General features: G+C 49.8%; 1 protein-coding gene across 4 annotated transcripts in view; it reads left to right on the top strand.

Moving 5' to 3' along the window:
- The first annotated feature begins 2,997 nt into the window (after positions 1–2,997).
- The window catches only part of PARP14 (poly(ADP-ribose) polymerase family member 14), a 183,568-nt gene continuing 164,026 nt past the window's right edge, over positions 2,998–22,539 (top strand). For 2 of the 4 annotated variants that reach the window (XM_029605293.1, XM_029605292.1), the window contains exons 1-3: positions 3,005–3,420; positions 11,814–11,932; positions 12,661–12,694. In XM_029605293.1, the coding sequence (XP_029461153.1) occupies positions 3,168–3,420; positions 11,814–11,932; positions 12,661–12,694 (406 nt within the window). In that variant the 5' untranslated portion in view covers positions 3,005–3,167. Of the gene's footprint in view, positions 3,421–11,813; positions 11,933–12,660; positions 12,695–22,539 lie in introns of all 4 variants that reach the window. The other 2 variants (XR_003857327.1, XM_029605294.1) reach the window with 2 other exon arrangements.

Genomic DNA, 22,539 nt, shown 5'->3' with positions numbered 1-22,539 from the left:
CGGCCCCCGACGAAGGCACGAGCCGAAACACGGATCCAGTGTCGGGCTTTTTCTATGCTAGCCTCATCTGAAAAACATGGCGTTTCTTCACTTAAGTTAAGTTCATGTCAATGTGACTTACTATATCTTTACCACCAATAAGTGACAATTTTTATTCTCACGGAAGCATAAAAAACACGGAAGCATAAAAAAATATATAGAGCTGTGACCTATGATTATAAACGTGGGCAAATACAATTTATGCTAACTTAGCATTACTAATTATGCCGGTTTATGAGGTCTGGTATTTCAAAAAAAATTTCTCTCACTTGAGGTGACTCAGAATTCTTGTTGTTAAAATTGTGATGCTACAGCAGTTTTTTGAGAGATATTTAAATTGCTAACATCTCTCTCTCTCTCTCTCTCTCTTTCTATATATATATTTTTTTACCTTTGTTGTCTGATCTTTGTATTTTTCTAATCAGTTGGTCCTGGTCTCTCTTTCCCATTTTTTCCCTTGTCGCTCATTTCCTAATTCCTCTTCAGTGTCTTTTCTACTACTGTCTTCTTCCCTTCCACACACACACACATATATACATAAATGCTTTCTCTCACAGACTCCCTCACACACTCAGGCTCTCACTCTCATATGCTCTCCCCCCCCCCCCCCAAGCTCACATTCTCTGCAGACACACATACAAGCTCTCACTTTCTCACCCCTCCCCAGGCTTATATTCTTATGCACACACAGACACACATCCAGGCACCCATTCTCATCCACACACACAAACCCATTCTCCCATTCTCACCCACACATACACACATTTAAGGTCCCATTCTCACCCACACATACACACTTTCAAACACCCATTCTTACCCACATATTCAAGCTTCCATTCTCACCCACACACACAAACCCAGGCTCCCATTCTCACCCATATATATACACATTCAAGCTTCCATCCTCACCCATATATACACACATTCAAGCTTCCAACCTCACCCACATATTCAAGCTTCCATTATCACCCACACACATTCAAGACTCCATTCTCACTCCCATACACACCCAGGGTCCGATTTTCACCCACACACACACAACAAGGCTCCCATTCTCATCCTCACATACACATTCAAGCCTGTGCACAGTTTCCGCTTCCTCCCCCCAGAGCAGGAAGATCAGCTGGCCTCTCCTGCTGCCACTGGCCTCCTGCTATCTTCGGGCCGTATGGCCGACCGATCTTCCTGTTTGGGGGGGGGGGGAGGAGAGCGGAAGCGCCGCGCACAGTTTCCACTTCCTCCCCCCAGAGCAGGAAGATCAGCTGGCCTCTCCTGCTATCTTCGAGCCATATGGCCGACCGATCTTCCTGCTGGGGGGGGGGAGCGGAAGCTGTGCGCAGCGCTTCCGCTCTTCTCCCCCCCCCCAAACAGGAAGATCGGTCGGCCGTACGCAGGAGGCCAGTGGCAGCAGGAGAGGCCAGCTGATCTTCCTGCTCTGGGGGGAGGAAGCGGAAACTGTGCGCGGTGCTTCCGCTCTCCTCCCCCCCCCCCCAAACAGGAAGATCAGTCGGCCATATGGTTGTAGGACCGCTTCCCCACGTGTGCCGTGATGGCGTGCCAAGCATGGGTTCTCCTCTTCACTGTCGCGGGGATGGGATCCCGCGACAACCTTGCAGTTCTGGTGTCAGTTGGGTGGGCCTGGGTCTAAATTGGGTGGGCAGCTGCCCACCCAGGCCCACCCGTGGCTACGCCACTGGTTTGTACCCTGGTATCACAGTGTCCCTTGGTTATCCTCCTTCCACTAGGTCTCTGAGATGCTAATTATATCTACCTATTTATTCAGTGCAATACACTCTAAGTCTCCCATCTTATTGTTTAGACTTCTAGCATTTGTATACAGACATTTCAAAGTATTTTTTTTCTATGTATTAACAAGTTGACAAGAGTACTTTGGAATCTGTCTGCATTTTACTCAAAGACACCTGGTTCACTTTGGCATTTAATGCAACCTTTCTACTGGGATGACCTCTTTTCCCTGTTCTCTTAATACAGTATCCTTCAAAGATTCATCATTCTGAACCATGCGCTTCTGAGCCACTGTTGGCTTTATCTTTGTGGTTTACTCAGTAGAGGATGAAATGCATTTGTTTGATGTTAAACCATGTATATAGTCAAGTTTCTCAGTGTTTCCATTTCAGTTTTTATCTGCATGCTTCTGTTTCTAATTTACGAGCACGTATGCTGTGTTTGGTGAGGGTCTGGGTCACCAAGGTGAGGTATTCTGCTAGTGGATAAAAGCTGTGTAGGAATCTATTGCAAGCATTCCAATTCACAGAGTGTAACTAAGCACCTCCTCCTGACTTTCAGATCCAACAATTGTAGGGTGTCATGAATAGCTTGACACTTAATTTCTTACACGTACTTGCTTATTCGCAATGCCTATTTAACAGTCATTTAACAGAGGACATATTATATAACCGTTTACTGCAGTCGATATACGCTACTAAAGTCCATTGTAAAAAGGGGAACACACACATACTATTCAAAACACGAACAAGGTTATTTATTATTTGTTAAATATTATTGATACTTTCATTGTTCATTGTAATAATGTTCATTGGTTGATTGTTATTGTTCAATGTTCTATGTAAAAAACCCCGGTCTAACCTCCCAGACCAGGGCAACCTTTTTGTTACTTGTAAACCGGATTGATTTGTATTGCATACAGGAATTCCGGTATATAAAAATAAAAAATAAATAAATAAATAAATATTGCAATTCAGCTTGTTTTCTTTATTTCCAGTTTGAAGTCTATTGTTTAGGACTCTTGTAAGAATTGCCTTTTCTCGGGTAGAGTCCTCACTATTTGAGTCTGCTGGTTAGTGTGATACGGTAATTTGTGCTATTGTTCTGGGGGGATAGGGAAGCTGCTGACTGCGATGGTTCAGTTGTTGATAAAAAAAATCTTAGAGGTCGGGGGAGGTTAAAGTCCTCTGGCCCTGCCCCGGCTCTTTTAAAAACCGAATGTAAGGGCTCTGCTTGCAGCTCCTGTTTTGTGAACACAGCCTGCAGACGTTCTTCTACGTCAGGGGCCGGCCACAGAGAAACAACTTACAGCCGGGCAGCGGGCTCTGGGGAAACTCCCACCGCGGCCTGATTTTGGCGCGCGGAAACGAAACCGAAACCGAATGCGGGGCGCGAGCGCGGTGCGAAGGGACCGGGCAGGGCGCGGTTCTGTGCAGACGGCGGCCGGAGCTATGGAAGACGGGACGTATCCTTACCCGCTCCTGGTGCGGGGAGAGTGGGGGGACCCAGTGCCCAGGGGGCTGAAGAACAAACTGCTCCTCTACTTCCAGAGCCTCAAGAAATCCGGCGGAGGAGACTGCGCGGTCGGAGAGCTGAGCCCGCAGCAGGCCCTGCTCTGCTTCGCCGAAGAGCAAGGTACCAAGGCGGGCAGTGCCGTTCCTTAGCGAGAACTTTCTCTACTTGTAAAAGTCAGGCAGGCACGGGATTACAGCTGTGCTGAGTAACGCAAATGTATTTCGCTTTTTTTTTTACTTTATATTTCTTCGAAATGTATTCCAATAGCTGGCGTTTAAGAGGTGAAAATGAAACTGATCAGAAGGTGATATAAAATCTTCTGGTCAGTTTTGTGTGTGTATATACACATGTTAAGTAAGTGGGGGCGGCCTCGTCGATCTTCAGATATAAGTTTTCTCTTATCACTTTCGCTTTCACCTCTTAAACCCGGCTATAATTATCATTATATTATGCAGTTCTTTTATATTCTAACATGTATGTATAATTAGAAACTTGGCATGTGCATTATGGTACTATGGCAGCCTGAGGTGATTCCTCCTACTTAATATCACAATAATACTAAAAGTAGGAGGAGCCACAGAAAGCTGGATTTTTTTTTATTTTTAGGTGAGCCTTTGAAGTTGGCCAGACTTAATGCCAGCTTCATATTAGGAGCTACCACCCAAGAAAGAGATCTAGGCGTCATAGTGGATAACACATTGAAATCGTCCGCTCAGTGTGCTTTGGCAGTCAAAAAAGCAAATAGAATGGTAGGAATTATTAGGAAGGGATTGGTGAATAAAACAGAAAATGTCATAATGCCTCTGTATTGCTCCATGGTGAGACTGCACCTTGAATACTGTGTACAACTCTGGTCACCGCATCTCAAAAAAGATATACCTTTGTTTCTCCGATAATAAGACAGGTCTTATATTCTTTTTTAGCTTTGAAAAAAATGGCTAGGGCTTATTTTCAGGGGATGTCTTATTTTTTTTTCCATGACGGATGAATTGAGGACTAGGCTAAGCCCATCTCCTGTTTCATTCACCAATCAGATTCAATTTTCGGCCGAACCTTTTGGTTTGGCCTTCCTTATCGGCCTGCTGCAGGAAATTTTGTTTTCCCGTGGTTTAGGGCGATTTTATTTTGTCTGGCCCCCCCCCCTCCCGAAACGAAGCCCAAAATCCAGGGGTGGGTGGGTGGGCAGACGGGGGTTGTAAAAAATAACCCCCCCCCAAAACCCACCCCAACCCTCCAAATTTAATTTATTGCAAACCCCCCCCCCAAAATAAAAAAAACTTGCCAAAATTCACTGGTGGTCCAGCGGGGGTCCTGGGAGCGATCCCCCGCTCTCGGGCTGTTGGCTGTCAGTAATCAAAATGGCGCCGATGGCCCTTTGCCCTTAACATGTGACAGGCTATTGGTGCCATTGGCCGGCCTTTCCATGTGATAGGCTATTGGTGCCATTAGCTAGCCTCTCCATGGCTGCTCCCAGGACCCCCGCTGGACCACCAGTGAATTTTGGCAAGTTTGGGGGGGGGGTTGCAATAAATTAATTTTGGAGGGTTGGGGTGGGTTTAGTTTTTTTTTTTTTTTGTGTGTTTGTTTTACACCTATAACTAGGGCTTATTTTTGGAGTAGGGCTTATATTTCAAGCCTTACTCCAAAAATCCTGAAAATCAAGCTAGGGCTTATTTTCAGGGTAGGGTTTATTACAGGGTAGTTGCAATGGAGAAGGTACAGAGAAGGGCAAATGAAATGATAAGGGGAATGGACCAGCTCCCCTATGAGGAAAGACTACAGAGGTTAGGACTGTTCAGCTTGGAGAAGAGATGGCTGAGGGGGGATATGATAGAGGTGTTTAAAATCATGAGAGGTCTAGAATGGGTTAATGTGAATCAATTATTTACTCTTTCGGATAATAGAAGGACTAGAGAGCACTCCATGAAGTTAGCATGTAGCACATTTAAAACTAATCGGAGAGATTCAGATCACGTGATGTGGTGGGCTTGGTAGGCTGCTGTCTTCCGAGCTCCAGCTGCCCCCCGGCATAATCTTCCACCATCCCGTCCGCATTGCGATCCTTTTAGCTCCACTGAGATCTATGTGAGTATTGGAGTTGCTGGTTTGCACTACAGAGGTACCCGGTGAACCATATGGCTACATGATCGATTCGGAAGGAGAAAGAAAGGCTGAGAGCTCCCGATGACAAAATGGCGTCTGGCTCTGCCGTGGACGGAATTGCAGAGGATGTACCTCTGGAAGACAAGATCTCGCAAGCGGTTGTATTGGCACTGGATGTTAGACTTCACCAGCTTTCTGCACAAATTGCCGATGTTCGAGCCTCCCTTACAGAAATAGATACATGCACTGAATGCCTCGAAGGCCGGGTAGGCCTTGTGGAAGACGATATTGGGGTCTTGGAGAAAAAGGTAGAGGCACTCGAAAGGCAAGCGAAAGACAGCGACAAAAAACTAGATGACCTCGAAAATAGGTCACGCCGGAACAATTTGAGATTTGTCGGCATCCCCGAAGAGCTGCCAGAAGCGGACTTACCGCATGCTTTAGAGGCTTGGCTCCTCCGTATTGTGCCGTCTCTGGCCTCTCCATCCGGTGGATTACTTGAGCGGGCCCATCGTTTGGGAAGGAGATCTGAGGGAGAGTCATCGTGCAGGCCAAGAGTGATCATCACCCGTTTTTTGCACTTTGCGCACAGAACCTTGGTACTCCAAAACTACAGGAAGGCTCGGGAATTCCACTATGAATCTCATCGCATTCCGGTTTTTCAAGATTTCTCACCGAGGGGTTTCTTCTCAACGAAAGCCTTTAATGAAACATGCTCAGAGCTCATGAATAAGCAAATTCGCTTTGCTCTTCTATTTCCGGCGAAACTCAAGATCACGCACCTCGGTTCAATCAAGCTCTTTGATTCGGCTTCAGAAGCACGCGCTTATGTTCACGACTTTGCCGGCCCTTCACCATCAGTTAATCATTGTCAGAGTGCCAGTTTACCAGAGTGAGTTAAATATGCTTACAGGGCACTTGTTTTTCTCCTTATCAGTTTCTGCGCTTCTGCTTTAGGCAAACCATGGGACGCTCTCATAATAACAATTGGGATCCACAGCGCCTAAAGAACATGCATGTAACACTGCCTGCCTATCTGTGAGATCTAGAAAGAACATTGGTGGCACCATACTTTCAGTTGACTTTTACTGGGTTATTCTTTTATCGTATCTGTCCTGGGTATCTAAGGCAGATATTATTTCTCAGCGGATCCCAGATACTAGGGAAAAGGTCATTATTATTCCCCTTTTTTTGCAGCATTGGGGGGGCAGCCGAACACATAGTTCCATCTGAGTGCTCTCCATCCCGTTAAGGGACCTTGCCGCTTTTGAGAGTGAGGACTCTATACCGGGAGAGACCTGCTTAAAATCGGGTCTCGGGTTGAGCCTGCATTATGATTCTGGGGAGAGATGAGAATGGGGATATGGGTATGCCTGTATAGAACCTCGATTTCATTGCTTATAGTGTGCTAATCATGTGGAAATGTTGTATTTCTTTATACCTTTTTATGTATTCCAGCGGGATTCCAACAGACTTGGAGCCTTGTTGGGGGGGTGGGGGTGGTGAGGGCATGAATTATTTGTTGGGTGACACAGGGGAGTGTACTATGCTGTTCACCTTTTCTACCAGTTAAGATGGCGATGGACATAGTAACATGGAACGTGGCAGGACTGGGCACACCAACCAAAAGAGAAAAGGTTTTTGCTCGTCTTACCAGACTCCGGGCAAAAATAATTTTTTTGCATGAAACCCACATGCTCTCCACTGAAATTTTAAAGTTAAATAAAAAATGGGTGTCTCAGCTCTATTATGCCACAGGTTCTTCGAAAAGTAGAGGGGTGGCTATTCTGATTCACCAAACTACTCCCTTTCAAGTGCAGTAATCTGTGCAGGATCCTCAGGGTCGTTATGTCTTGGTTAAAGGCACTTTAATGGGGTCTCCACTAATTCTAGCCTCTATCTATGCCCCCAATTCATATGACCACACGTTTTACACTGCCTTACACTCAGATCTCTCCAAATTGGGTGATTACCCTATGATTTTAGGAGGCGATTTTAATTTTGTTATGGATCCAGAGCTTGATAGGCAACTGTCTAGGGGGGGACACTTGACCAGTGAGCGTAAGGGACCCAACTACCTATGTCGTCATCTAAAGTTACTGGATCTGTGGAGAGCACTTCACCCAGGCATCAGGGAATACACCCACATTGCACGGGCCCACAATACTCAGACTAGAATAGATTACATGCTCATATCTGAATCCCTTTTTTCCAAATTTACGGATTCCTCTATAGAAGCCTTGGTAATATCTGATCACAGCCCGGTAAAGGGGACATTCAGTACTGGTGGAGCCGCCCCTGGCAGTCAGTGGCGTCTACCTGCTTTTCTGTCTGGAGATCCAGAATTTCCAGTTTTTTTTTAAACAAAAATGGAAGGAGGTTTTGTCGCATAATGCCCAACATCTCACGCACCCTACGCTTTTGTGGGAAACTGCAAAATGTGTCCTCCGCAGGGACATAATCAGCTATACCACTTATGAAAAATGCAAAATGGACAAGGACATCCTAGCCTTAGAGAAGCAATTAAAGCTCCTTAAAAATCAGATTACTCTTACTTCCGGTGCCTCTCAGGCCAATATACTCTATAGGGAGAAACAGGTGGCACTTAATACGTTGTTGCATGATAGAGCTGCTCACACTCTGCGCCATAGACAGTTCAATTTTTTTCATCATGGCAATAAAGCTGGGTGCCTATTAGCCCGTCTTCTTAAGGCACAGGACCCATCCAAATACATAACAAATTAAAAAAAAAACCGCCAATGGCGACATAAAGACTGCAACCGCAGATATCGCAGATATATTTTCTGAATATTATCGGACTCTATATTCTGCGAAGACTGCTGACAGGGAGCCCCCTTCCGCTACCTCCACACATAGCCCTGCTCCAACAGGGACTGATCCTCTGAGGATCCAGCACTATTCTCTCTTACGGTCTGGCCATTGAGAGGACTCGCCTAAGGAAGAGCGGATACTCGGGGGCTGTAATTGACACCCTACTCAGAGCATGCAAGTTTTCCACATCCCTAACATACATAAGGATTTGGAGAGTATTAGAATACTGGTGTGAGGACCGCGACATCATACCATGCTCAGTCAAAATTCCTGTGATTTTGGAATTCCTGCAGAACGGCCTACAGAAGGGATTGTCTCAACTCCATCAAGGCACAGGTGGCCGCATTGTCATGCTATGGAATCAAGAGCGAGAGCAGCAGCAAAGCCTCTCACCTGGATGTCTCCCGCTTTCTGAAAGGAGTCAAGCAGATCCAACCACCCCTGAAGTGGCTAGTGCCTCTTTGGAACCTCATCCTGGTCCTAGATTTCCTAGCAGGAACCTCCTTCAGACCTCTCCGCGACCTGTCTCTCCGACTATTAACACTGAAGACAGCCTTCCTGCTGGCAGTCTGTTCGGCCCGTCGTATATCCGAGCTACAAGCACTGTCCTGCCAAGAGCCATTCCTCAGACTCACCCTGGGAACCATCAAGTTACACACAGTTCCGTCGTTCTTCCCCAAAGTGGAGTCTCACTTCCATCTCAACTAAACCATCTCGCTACCATCGCTAGATGAGCATAAGAATTCGGAAGAGGCTCGAAGTCTACGCCATCTCAACATCGGCAGGCTCCTAGTCCGATACCTGGAAAGGTCGTAATCCGTACGAAAGACGGACCATCTATTTGTCCTTCACAGCGGGAAGAAGCAAGGGGAAGCGGCCTCGCGAGCAACCATAGTCCGCTGGATCAAAGAAGTCATCAAGGCGGCCTACGTAGAAGCAGGCAAGCCACCACCTTTACAAGTCAAGGCCCATTCCACTAGAGCCCAGTCAGTGTCCTGGGCGGAAACCAAGATGCTGTCACCCGCCGAGATCTGCAAGGTGGCGACATGGTCTTCCACCCACACCTTCTCCAGGTTTTTCCGCCTGGATGTTCAGGCTCGGGAGGACACAGCATTTGCAAAGGCAGTACTAAGTTGGTCACGGGCAGCCTCCCACCCGGTTCAGGAGTAGCTTTTATACATCCCATTGGTCCTGAGTCCATCTGCTACACGCTAGGAAATGGAGAAATTACTTACCTGATAATTTTGTTTTCCTTAGTGTAGACAGATGGACTCAGCATCCCACCCACAGCTGCTGTTACTCATGGAATTCTCGGGTGACATCCCCGAGAGTGAGTGATTCACGGGTAAGCCATGCTTTCTTTCAGCTAGGACACCCATCCTACCAGGTGTCAACTTTTTTGGTTGAGGGCACTGGCGGTCTCCAGCTATAACCAATTCAACCAGTTCAAATTAATTAAGTTATCTAAGTTATAAAGTTAATCAAGTTATTCAAATTATTCAGTCATACATATATCCACAATGCTTTTTGAGGAGAATACTGAAGAGCTGCACTTCCTACAGGGGTATATGTACTAGGGATGACGTCAGATTGAAATCTGATCAGTCTCCATCTGCTATCAGGAGTACACTATACCCATGGGTCCTGAGTCCATCTGTCTACACTAAGAAAAACGAAATTATCAGGTAAGTAATTCTCCGTTCATGTCTCACTTGTCTAACAATGGAATGCCTGTCTTTCATTATCTGTATAAAATTCTGCATATTCTGTACTTTCTGGATCGAGTGTTATACTTTTTCTTCATACCTTGATTATTGCAGTTCTTGTTCTTGACTACCCATTATCCACATTTTTTGCTCTCAGAGCCAGAATGTTACATTTTCAAAAAGAAAAATCTGACTCCTGTGTGTCCTGTAGCACACACCCTGTAGTCTCTCTGGTTCAGTGAGACCAGCTGTGTTTTACTCCTGGGGGAATTCTATAAATATTTTGAGCAGAATTTCCCTAGAAATTCAGTGTAAGAGTGTCCCTTCCACTCGCTCTCTCTACTCCCCTGGCCACTTTGCCTTCTCAGGCCCCAACTCCTCCACCTGCCAGTATCTCTCTCCTCCACCTCTAGGCCCAACCCCTTCCACTCTATCACCACTCCCAGAGTTTGACCCCATTCTCAGTACTGTTCCTCACACAGGCTCCCTCTGTCCCTCCCTCTCTCACACACATGCTCCCTCTCTCTAATACACACACCCCCCCCCCTTACAGGTTCCCTCATTCTCTCGCGCACACACACACATCCCCTTTTTCATACATAGGAGCTCCGAATCTCTCACACACATACACACTCCTTCACAATCTCTTCATATAGGCTCCCTCTCTCTCTGGCACCCACACTTAAGCATCCCCCACTCTCTTACCTCCAATGCTCTCTCTCACACCCTCCTGCTCTCACTCTCCCCTCCCCTACACCCCCTCCCTCATATAGGCTTCCTCTCTCTGAAACCCACACTCAAGCATCCCCCCTCTCTTCCCTCCCATGCTCTCACACCATCCTTCTCTCTCTCTCCCCCACAAACCCACACTCAAGCATTCCCTCCCATCCCCCTCTCTCACACACACACACATTCTCTCTCACCGGGGCCCTTCATCTTCGCCACGAATGGCACACCAGGGCCTTCATCTTCGCCACAAACGGCGCGCGTCCTGTGGGACATGCTCCGTTCGCGGCATGCTGGGGTCTCCACTGCTATTTTCTGTGCAGAATTTGGCAATTCTGCACAGAGGGGAATTCTGCGCTCCGCAGTAGCGCAGAATTTCCTTAGCACTAGTGTTTGGAGCAGCATCACTGAGGCTGGGAACCTGGTGGCATTAGTTGTCACTGGTGTGAGCAGTCTGATGCTAACCCAGCTGCTCCCAGAGGTTTGGGAGAAGGGGTGCATTGCCTGAAGGATCTCTAACCTCTATAATTATTTTTACGTTGGTGTATTGGTCTGTCTTTCACAATAAAAAAATGTATATTTGTGTTGCTTTTTTGGCCCATTTGGTCGTTATTTAGGTTCTTCTCTTGGTACCTCATCCAAAATTGACCTTTAGGTATCATATTAAGGGCTTTATTTACTAAGCTTTTTTTTCCCCCCAAAGACGTAAAGGGTTCATACGTGAAAGAGTCTGTGTACTTAGCACCTGGGAATTCCTCTCATAACCTGGCTGAAAGTATCCCTTGCATGCTTCTAGCTGGATAGAGAAGGGAAATTTCCAGCTAGGCCAATTCACTTTGAAAATTCTCAAAATTGGAGGGCGGGGAACTCTTTAATTGTGACTTGTCCAGGGTTGTGCAAAGAGTGGTTGGCGAAGGGGAGTGAAATCCTGGAACTTCTCCTGAATTACAGTCCAGTGCTCTCACCTCTAGGTCTGCTCTACTCCCTAACTTGAGAAGACACCACCTACCTTCCCTTCGGAGATTATAGTTTAGAATCAAACCCTGAGCGCCGCCCAGTAGAGTTCTGTCATATACACTGTGGTATGAATGCTGCATGCCTCGATGTAAGAAGCTTATTAATACAGATTTGTTTGCTGTATTATAGTAAGACAAAATGTGTTGGACAGACATACCCACGAACTCCCTTGCTCAGATAAAGGGTCATTAAAGTTAGAGGTGACACTGCCAGAACTACCCGAAGAAGAGAAAGTGTTTCCAGAAAATGTAAGTACATGTTACAGCGTGACTATGATCAGGGCCTCCGTGTCTGTGGGAATGGCTACGGAATTGTCTGCCTCGTTGTGGAATTGCTGAATAAAGCCCCTTGCCTGCCATCGCCACTTCATGCTCATCCTCCACCACCACAAACTGCCAGTGCACAGCCGCTACCTCCTCTGCCTCCCATTGTTACTGCCCACCCACTCATTTCTTCCTTTCTCACCCTGCAGCGCGGGAACTCGAGTTTTTAGTGGTAGCAGGCATAGAAGCACAGACATGTGCCGTGCTGGTGCAGTCTTGGAGGAGGGGGAGCAAGGAAAGAGGAAGGGAGGGGGCAAAGAGGGATGAATGGGTGACCAGGAAGAGAGTGAATAGAAAGATGGGGTACATAAAGTGGGAGGGAGGAGGAGGAAAGGATGGCTGAAGATAAGGGGATAGGGAGGGAGGAGGGCAGAGCTATTCGCAGATGATTGATTGATTAGTCTAGTTAAATGGAGCCCACAAGTCTGAGGGCCTGATGATTGTAGCAGCAGGCTTCCTTGGCAGGGTGGAGGGAGGGAACTGGTAGGGCATAAGCTGATGAATGGCATTTGACTTCAGATTTTAACAGACAGGATATATCAGTAACTCGCATTACACTTCGTCATGCCATACCACTGACCTATGAAATGGAATCCTAACCTGGAAAGTACATTTAGTAAATTCTCAGTGAAATCTTTTTATTCTTTATCTAGGTGGAACCAGCAACTTCTGACCAGCAAAGTCCAGGTAAAATTTCTTTGCAAAATGTAGAAATAAAACCGGTTTAGACTACTGGCTTTGTATTGCATAAAATTATGCGGTACAAATATTTTTCTGACAAAGTAACACTAGAACTGGAAACATTTAGTGTTCTTTTTCCAGAGGTATTGCTTGCATAATTAGCCAAGTTGTTTGAGCTACTGGGACAGCAGCAGGCAGGTATAGTGGGGAAGGGAGCAAGAGTTTTGAATTTTCATAAATTGAATTTAAAAGCATAGCTTGGTGGAGGGGCAGGTAATATTGGGGGTTCCCTGTAGGTACCCGGATCAGTCCAGACTCCTGGGTTTTGCCTCCCCTCCAGCAGATGGAGATAGAGAAGTTTTTGACTTCCACTGCTGCTTAAGTTGAGGTGCCACCTGCAGTCCGTCAGTATTTCCCTGTGCGTACCCGGATCAGTCCAGACTCCTGGGTTTTGCCCCCCCCCCTCTAGCAGATGGAGACAGAAGTTTACAAACCAAAACTCCGCCTATATCTAGGCTGGTGCCACCTACAGTCTGGCGGTATTCTTCTGTCTCCTAGCAGGTGGAGGTGGTGCAAAACCTACAGTCTGAGCTGAGGCCTAGTGCTTAGGAATTAGATATAAAAAAAAAAAAAGGGGAAATAATTTTATTGTAGCTCTACGCACCACAGAGGCTTGCCTGCAGGTGGAATCTCATGCCTCCTAGGGGGTTGCGAGGTCCTGAGGGGAACACCCCCCCTGGTTTCCGAGGCAGCTGATGTGTGGGGGGTCTCCACTTACCAGCACATCTTCTCAGCTGGGGGTGACACCGGGGAGCCCGGCTCACTCCCTCCAGTTGGCCCAGAACCCGAGGTACCGGTAGCGTTTAAAAAAAAAAAAAAAAAAAAAAAAAAAAAAAAAAGTTTCCTTTGCGAGCGCCGATTTCACCGTCGCGGGGGAGTAGATAGATTTTTTTTTCTTGTATTCATGCAGCGTTCCTGCTTTCCGGGGTCAGAGCATGCCGCGTCGGTTGGCATTCAGATCCTGCGGCTCCACAGCGGCGTGGCTATCCCGGGTTCCCTGTACGTACAGGATCAGTCCAGACGGTGGGTTATGTCCCCCGTCCAGCAGATGGAGTCAGAGTAAACTTTGGAGGGTGCTGGTATATAAGCCGGTGCACCCTCCTAGATCCCCAGTATCTTTCTTACTCCAGCAGATGTGAGGAGGGGAACCGTTGTTCTCCCTACTTAGTGTTTCTACGCTATAGTTTTAGACTTCTCTTTTTCTTGTTGGTGGATCAAGTTATAAAAAAAAAAAAATAAAATAATAGAAGGAGTTGTCCTGTCAGTACGAGCCGTTTTTGTCTGGCTCCGGTGCTCTACCTGCCATCGGGACTGCCTCTTACTTTCCCTTCTTCGCTCACTCTGGTGATCATAAGGGGTAAGCTTGGGGGAGATTTTGTTTTTATTTCCTTCCCTTTTCTTTTCAGCTTAGGTTCGGCGCAGAGGTGGATGCTGGTGGCGCCAGCCTCTCCCCTCCTCCCTCCGCGGTTTTTTCTGTTCCACCTCCCCCGCGGCCCTGCGACGTTGCATTCCCGGGGCCGCAGGCGGCAAGGAGGTCCCATTCCCCTGCCGCTCCAGGGGTTGAGGGTGGTCTGGTAGTTGAGCGAGGGCTTGGTAAGCCCGCTCCTCCCGCGGCACGATCTCCAGTGCGTTGCTCTCGGCGTTTGGCGCCCGTCTGTCACACAGCGCGATGCAGCGCGCCCGTTGCCCGTCTTGTGGCGGCCCGAGTCAGGGCGCATCGAGGGACGCTCCATGCGGTCGGTGCCTCCCCGGGGGGGAGACGAGTTCCGCTCCGCCGACAATTTCCCCGCCGCGATCGGAGCGCCGCGGGCCTCGGGGGCTAGCCCCGCCCCCATCCTTGGCGGGAGCGGCGGCCATTTTAGAATTGGAAGGCAGCGTGGGCTCAGACGCGGAGGAGCAGACAGAGGATTTCTTGCCGCTCGCACCCCCGAGTTTGGATTCGGGGCCTCTTCCTTCCACCTCCGGCCTCTCCTTGCCCCCCCCACCGGCAGGGCCACTCAGTTTCTCCGCGGATTTCGTGGTGCTCATGCACCAGGCCTACCTGCAGAGTTTGAATCCGCAGGGGGGGCCAGCCGGTTCTCCTTCTCCTGCTAAGGCTCCCAGGCTCGCGGGCGCTGCGGCTTCGGGACAGGGGGCCATGGGGGGGCGGCCCCAGGTTGCCTCTGAGTGTACCCCTAGCCCTGGGTGGAATGACGCCCGCGCCGGCCCAGGGGGGTGACCCAGCGTTGCAAGTGGACGACGACCCGAGTTTGGCAGCGCACCTGGAATGCGATGACCCACGGGTGCTCCGCATTTTCCGCAAGGAGGAATTGGCGGACCTCATTCCTCACGTTCTCCAGGAATTGGACCTCGATCCTCCCGTTGAGCCTCCGGGACCCCCGGCCCCTTCCGTGGCCTCCGCGACCTCCAAGGGAGATCCCGTCTTGGCGGGCTTGCGTCCCCTGGCAAGGACCTTTCCCATTCACGATTCCTTTCTCCACCTTCTCGTACGGGAATGGGACAACCCGGAGGCGTCCCTTCGGGTTAGCAGGGCTATGGACAAGCTCTATCCTCTCCCGGGGGACTTCCTGGACCTTCTCAAGGTCCCCAAGGTGGATTCGGCGGTGTCCGCAGTCACGAAGAGAACTACCATCCCGGTCACCGGGGGAACTGCGCTTCGGGACATACAGGATAGAAAACTGGAGGTCGCCCTCAAGAAGATCTTTGAGGTCTCGGCGCTGGGGGTCCAGGCAGCCATCTGCGGGTCTCTTACCCAGAGAGCCGGTCTCCGATGGGTCCAACAGCTCCTCACCTCCCAGCAGTTGCCACCTGGGGAGGCAGCCCAGGCAGACCGTCTGGAGGCGGTCATTGCGTACGGGGCAGATACATTGCACGACCTGCTGCGGGTACTGGCGAGGACTATGGCATCCGCGGTTTCCGCAAGGCGCCTGCTATGGCTCCGCAACTGGGCAGCGGACGCTTCCTCCAAGGCTAGCCTGGGAGCTTTGCCTTTCAAGGGCAGGTTTCTCTTTGGCGAGGACCTCGATCAAATCATCAAGACCCTGGGGGAAAATCCAGTCCACAGGTTGCCTGAGGATCGCCAGCGTGGTTTTCGTCCGTCTCCTGGGACTTCCAGGTCTCGGTACCGTACTCAGAGGCGTTACCGGGGATTCAGGACACAAGGCCCGAGGGCGCCATCAACTCGGTCACAGACGTGGACTCGGCCCTTTCGAGGGCGCAGGCCCGCCAGGGACTCTTCGACCCAGGGGGCCTCTGGTAAGCCTCAATGATGCCAGGCCGGTCCACTCCTCGATACCCCGGATTGGAGGTCGCATCGCTTTGTTTCTCGAGGAGTGGACTCTCATTACCACGGACCAATGGGTCCTCGACATCCTAAGACACGGTTACGCGTTGGAATTTGTTCGGTCGCCCAGGGACCGATTCGTCTTCTCTCCCTGCGGGTCAAGTCACAAGCGCCTGGGGGTACAACACACGTTGGACAGGCTCCTGGGCCTGGGAGCCATCTCGTCCGTCCCCTCAGGAGAGGTGGGCTCGGGCATTATTCGATTTACTTCGTGGTTCCCAAAAAGGACGGATCCTTTCGTCCCATTCTGGACCTCAAGGAAGTCAACAAGATGCTCCGGGTCTCCAAGTTTCGCATGGAAACGCTCCGATCTGTCATTGCGGCAGTGCATCAGGGGGAGTTCCTGGCCTCCCTCGATCTCACGGAAGCATACTTGCATATACCGATCCATCCGGCACATTGGAGATTCCTTCGCTTCAAGATCCTGGGTCAACACTTTCAGTTTCGGGCACTGCCCTTCGGGCTGGCAACCGCGCCCAGAACCTTTACCAAGGTCATGGTGGTGGTAGCCGCCGCTCTCCGTCGGGAAGGCATCTTGGTTCACCCTTACCTGGACGACTGGCTCATCCGAGCGAAGTCTCTGCCGCAGGGACGGGTGGCGGTCGACAGGGTGGTGACCTTCTTGCAATCTCTCGGCTGGGTGGTGAATTTCAGCAAGAGCAGCCTGCGGCCGGCCCAACAGTTGGATTTCCTGGGGGCGCGTTTCGACACGGCACAGGGCAAGGTGTTCCTGCGTCCGGACAAGGCACAATCACTGCGGGAGCAGATCGTCCGGTTTGCCTCTCTTCCGGTGCACACGGCGTGGGATTACCTCCAGGTCCTGGGCTCCATGGCTTTCGCTATAAGCCTAGTGCCCTGGGCTTTTGCTCACCTGCGGCCTCTGCAAATGTCCCTGCTCTCGAGGTGGAAACCGGTTTCTCAGGATTACCAGGCGATTCTGCCACTCACTCCGACCGCCAGGGCCAGCCTGGGCTGGTGGCTGGATTCCAGGAACTTGGCTCAAGGCTGCCTGCTGGAAACGCCGGACTGGGTAGTGGTCACTACCGATGCCAGTCTATCCGGTTGGGGGGGCAGTGTGTCTCAGGAGCTCGGCCCAGGGAAGGTGGACAAAGGAGCAGGCGACCTGGCCGATCAACCGCCTGGAGACAAGAGCGGTTCATCTTGCCCTCGTGCAGTTTTTGCCTCTGATCAGGGGTCGAGCGGTTCGAGTCCTCTCGGACAATGTGACGACGGTGGCTTACATCAACCGGCAAGGGGGCACCAGGAGCCGCCTGGTTGCTCTGGAAGCCGCGCAGCTGATGGAGTGGGCGGAACGTTTCCTAGACCAGCTGGCGGCATCCCACATCGCCGGAGTGGACAACATCCAGGCAGACTATTTGAGCCGCCAGGCCCTGGACCCCGGGGAATGGTCTCTCTCAGACGAGGCGATGGCACTCATCTCCCGCCGTTGGGGGACGCCCGCGATGGATCTCATGGCGTCCGCCTCCAACGCAAAGGCTCCCCGGTTCTTCAGTCGCAGAAGGGAGCGCGGCGCGGAAGGCGTCGATGCTCTGGCTCTTCCTTGGCCTCCTCGGCTCCTACTCTACGTCTTTCCCCCCTGGCCTCTGGTGGGAAAGGTGATCCGGAGGATCGAACGGCACCCGGGCCGGGTCATCCTGGTGGCTCCCGAATGGCCGCGGCGCCCGTGGTTCGCCGACCTCCTCAGCGTGACGGTGGACGGTCCTCTGCGGCTCGCGCACCTCTCGCAACTCCTTCATCAGGGTCCGGTATTTTCGGAGCAGGCGGCACACTTTTGTCTTGCGGCGTGGCTTTTGAACGGAGGGGGCTCCTGAGCAGAGGCTACGCTCTCCCCGTGGTGGATACTCTCCTCAAGGCGCGAAAGACCTCAACATCGGTTGCCTATGTCCGTGTATGGAAGGTATTCGAGGTTTGGTGCGCGTCGCGGGGTGCCCTCGCGACCGCAGCTTCCCGACAACAGATCCTGGCGTTCCTGCAGGAGGGACTGGAGAAGGGGCTCTCCTACAATTCGTTGAGAGTGCAGGTGTCCGCACTAGCTTCCTTGGCTCGCGCTTCAGGAAGGTCAGACCCGTCGTTCCATCCAGACATTTCACGTTTCCTCAGGGGAGTCAAGCATTTGCGGCCGCCGGTGCGTCCTCTCTGTCCATCCTGGAACCTCAATTTGGTGTTACGAGCCCTGGGAGGGGCCCCCTTCGAGCCCTTGCAGCAGGCTTCCCTTAAGGACGTCACTCTGAAGGCAATTTTCCTAGTTGCCATAGCCTCGGCGCGGCGTGTTTCAGAGCTGCAGGCGCTGTCGTGCAGGGAGCCTTTCCTGCGGTTTACGGACTCCGGGGTTGCCCTGCGAACGGTACCTTCGTTCCTGCCTAAGGTGGTTTCTTCGTTTCACATGAACCAGGTAGTGGAACTTCCATCCTTTCCGGGGGACGCCCCTCCGGCCCTTCGGCGCCTGGATGTGAAGCGGACGCTTCTTCGCTACTTGGAGGTGACGAATGAGTTCCGGGTCTCCGATCATCTCTTCGTCCTATGGTCCGGAGCTAAGAAGGGCCAACAGGCGTCGAAGACTACCATCGCGCGCTGGCTCAAGGAAGCGGTGGCTTCCGCGTACATTGGGTTGGGGAAGGAACCCCCGGCGGGCATCAAGGCCCATTCACTGCGAGCCCAGGCCGCTTCCTGCGCTGAGTCTCAGCTCGTCTCCATTCAGGAGATCTGTCGAGCGGCGACTTGGAAGTCTCTACACACTTTTTCCAGGCATTACCGGCTCCATGCTCCGGTACTGGAGTCTGGGTCATTTGGGGACAGGGTGCTCCGAGCAGGGTTCTCAGGGACCCACCCGGTTTAGGGACGCTTTGGTACATCCCACCGTCTGGACTGATCCTGTACGTACAGGGAAAAGAAAATTACTTCTTACCTGCTAATTTTCGTTCCTGTAGTACAAGGATCAGTCCAGACGCCCACCCTGTTTCGGTTAGTTCTTGGGGTGCACCTGCTCGGCTATTCTCTTCTGTCCTGCTGTACTCTGTTCTTCCCCCTTGGGGGTTCTTGCTTGTGTCTTGTTCATGTTCGGCAGTTCTCATTGCATGTTACACGTTTTGTTCCCTGTTTCCATCTTTTATGGTTGCGAATTTACTTGATCCATCATCCTTGATCTGTCTGGTGTTCTGGTTTGGCTTTGATATGCTCGATACTGGGGATCTAGGAGGGTGCACCGGCTTATATACCAGCACCCTCCAAAGTTTACTCTGACTCCATCTGCTGGACGGGGGACATAACCCACCGTCTGGACTGATCCTTGTACTACAGGAACGAAAATTAGCAGGTAAGAAGTAATTTTCTTATAGCTTATGCTCTTCCTGCCTCTCGGGCGGCGAAGGGGCGTCCTCGAGCTCTGTCAGACCTCGGGGCCGACAGCGATCGCGCACCGGAGCTGCTGGGGTTCAGCCGATCGCGGGGGAAGGCCCGTTCCTGAGGAGCCCGGGAACGGGCGCCATCTTGGATGCCACAAAATCAATTTCGGCGGGAACGGCCACCATTTTGTTGCCTCGGGGGGGCCGCGGTTTCCGAGTCGGGGTCGGAATGGGGGGGACGACCCCCCCCCCCCCGCATCTATCGCCACAGCATAGGGTCCCTGAGGGGGACGGGCCTGCAGGGCACAGAAGTGGCAGCAATTCTCGAGTCCCTGAAGGGGGATACAGAGGAGGGTTCCTCAGACTCTTCATTTGGGTCTGAGTTTGTCCTTTTGATGCGCCTGGCCAGGAAGTGACTCCACGATACCCTCCCCTCGGATTCCTTGGGGGGGGGGAAGCGAGTTCGTTCTGCTCCGGGGGGCGCTGACAGCTCCCGACCTAATTGTGCTAGGGCAGTCCGGGGGGATCCGGATTCTACCACGGACACAGATGAGCCGCCAGTTTATCCAGATGGGATGTCCTAGCCTCCGAGGGGAGTTGATGGGGACGGAGACCTGTTATCCACTAGTTCTCGGGGGACCCGTGGAACGGAGGGGGACGACCCGAAAGTGGTTAGTCTCTTTCGCAGGGACGAACTGGGACCCCTCATTCCAGAAATTCTGAGGGAATTAAGCATCCCGGTACCGCAGGAAGAGTCCTGGCTTGGGGCAACGGATCAGGTGGTATTGGGGTTATGGGGTCCTCCCTCGGCCTTCCCATTACATTTTTCAGCATCCGATTTACTTTGTAAGGAATGGGATATCCTGAGTTGGGACTCAAGGTGGCTAATGCTATGGATAAGCTTTATCCCCTACTGGAAGAGGCCTTAGAGCTGTTGAGGATACTGAAAATTGATTCGGCGGTGGCGGCGGTCACAAAGAAGACCACCATTCCCGTGACCGGGGGTACAGCGCTAAAGGATTTACAGGACCGGAAGCTGGAGATTCAACTCAAGAAGATATTCGAGGTTTCGGCCTTAGGCATTCGGGCTCAACAGTTACTAGCCAACGAGTCTCTCTCTCCCAAGCAAGCGCGCCAGGCGGGACGCTTAGTGGCAATGATTGCTTATAGTGCACTTCCTGGCCAGGCGCATCAAAAGGACAAACTCGGACCCAAATGAAGAGTTAATAAACATGTGGATAAAGGTGAACCGGTAGATATAGTATACTTGGATTTTCAGAAGGCGTTTGACAAAGTTCCTCATGAGAGGCTTCTAGGAAAAGTAAAAAGTCATGGGATAGGTGGCGATGTCCTTTCGTGGATTGCAAACTGGCTAAAAGACAGGAAACAGAGAGTAGGATTAAATGGACAATTTTCTCAGTGGAAGGGAGTGGACAGTGGAGTACCTCAGGGATCTGTATTGGGACCCTTACTTTTCAATATATTTATAAATGATCTGGAAAGAAATACGACGAGTGAGATAATCAAATTTGCAGATGACACAAAATTGTTCAGAGTAGTTAAATCACAAGCAGATTGTGATAAATTGCAGGAAGACCTTGTGAGACTGGAAAATTGGGCATCCAAATGGCAGATGAAATTTAATATGGATAAGTGCAAGGTGATGCATATAGGGAAAAATAACCCATGCTATAATTACACAATGTTGGTGTATTAGGTGTTACAACCCAGGAAAGAAATCTAGGTGTCATCATGGATAACACATTGAAATCATCGGTTCAGTGTGCTGCGGCAGTCAAAAAAGCAAACAGAATGTTGGGAATTATTAGAAAGGGAATGGTGAATAAAACGGAAAATGTTATAATGCCTCTGTATCGCTCCATGGTGAGACCGCATCTTGAATACTGTGTACAATTCTGGTCGCCGTATCTCAAAAAAGATATAATTGCGATGGAAAAGGTACAGAGAAGGGCTACCAAAATGATAAGGGGAATGGAATAACTCCCCTATGAGGAAAGACTAAAGAGGTTAGGACTTCTCAGCTTGGAGAAGAGACAATTGAGGGGTGTATGATAGAGGTGTTTAAAATCATGAGAGGTCTAGAACGGGTAGATGTGAATCGGTTATTTACTCTTTCGGATAGTAGAAAGACTAGGGGGCACTCCATGAAGTTAGCATGGAGTTTAAAACTAATCAGAGAAAGTTCTTTTTTATTCAATGCACAATTAAACTCTGGAATTTGTTGCCAGAGGATGTGGTTAGTGCACTTAGTATAGCTGTGTTTTTAAAAAAGGATTGGATAAGTTCTTGGAGGAGAAGTCCATTACCTGCTATTAAGTTCACTTAGAGAATAGCCACTGCCATTAGCAATGGTAACATGGAATAGACTTAGTTTTTGGGTACTTGCCAGGTTCTTATGGCCTGGATTGGCCACTGCTGGAAACAGGATGCTGGGCTTGATGGACCCTTGGTCTGACCCAGTATGGCATTTTCTTATGTTCTTTTTAATTCTTTATTTCTCAATTTTTTCATGTTTCAGATATACAGAAATTTTTACTCTTTTTTAAATCTACCACAAACATTTTCCATTATGTAAAGATTCTCAATAATAATACATCATGAAAAAATCTTTAAAGATATATAATCAAGACAAGAATCTGTTGTTGCATATTTTAAACATAAAAGGAGTATAACAATAGTTCCTTCTCATATTGAGGAAATATGAGGCTATTAAGGAGGTTAACTATGAAATATCTATATGATAGCTATACATAATATCAGCTGGATTATTTCTAGTAAGCTCACTGTAGCCGATCACTCACTTATATGTATCACCTCGTTAGTTGTCATCTCATTAGGCAATGGGGTAGATGCAGTGGGTAGTTGAGCCTCAATAAACTGCATTAATTTATCACATTGAAAAAATACATATTCACTTCCCCCTTTTTTAACTCACATCTACACAGATAACGTAAGAAAAATGTAAATCCTAAGGAAATTACTCGCTGTCTCAATTTTAAAAATTCTTTTCGTCGTATCCTAGTGATGGGAGCCAAATCTGGGTACATTTTAACAGTTTGCCCGTA

This window comes from Rhinatrema bivittatum, chromosome 6, assembly GCF_901001135.1.
Source record: "Rhinatrema bivittatum chromosome 6, aRhiBiv1.1, whole genome shotgun sequence".
Taxonomy (NCBI): Eukaryota; Metazoa; Chordata; class Amphibia; order Gymnophiona; family Rhinatrematidae; genus Rhinatrema; species Rhinatrema bivittatum.
The sequence above is the reverse complement of the archived record's forward strand: the minus strand, read 5'-3'. Positions and strand labels throughout refer to the sequence as shown.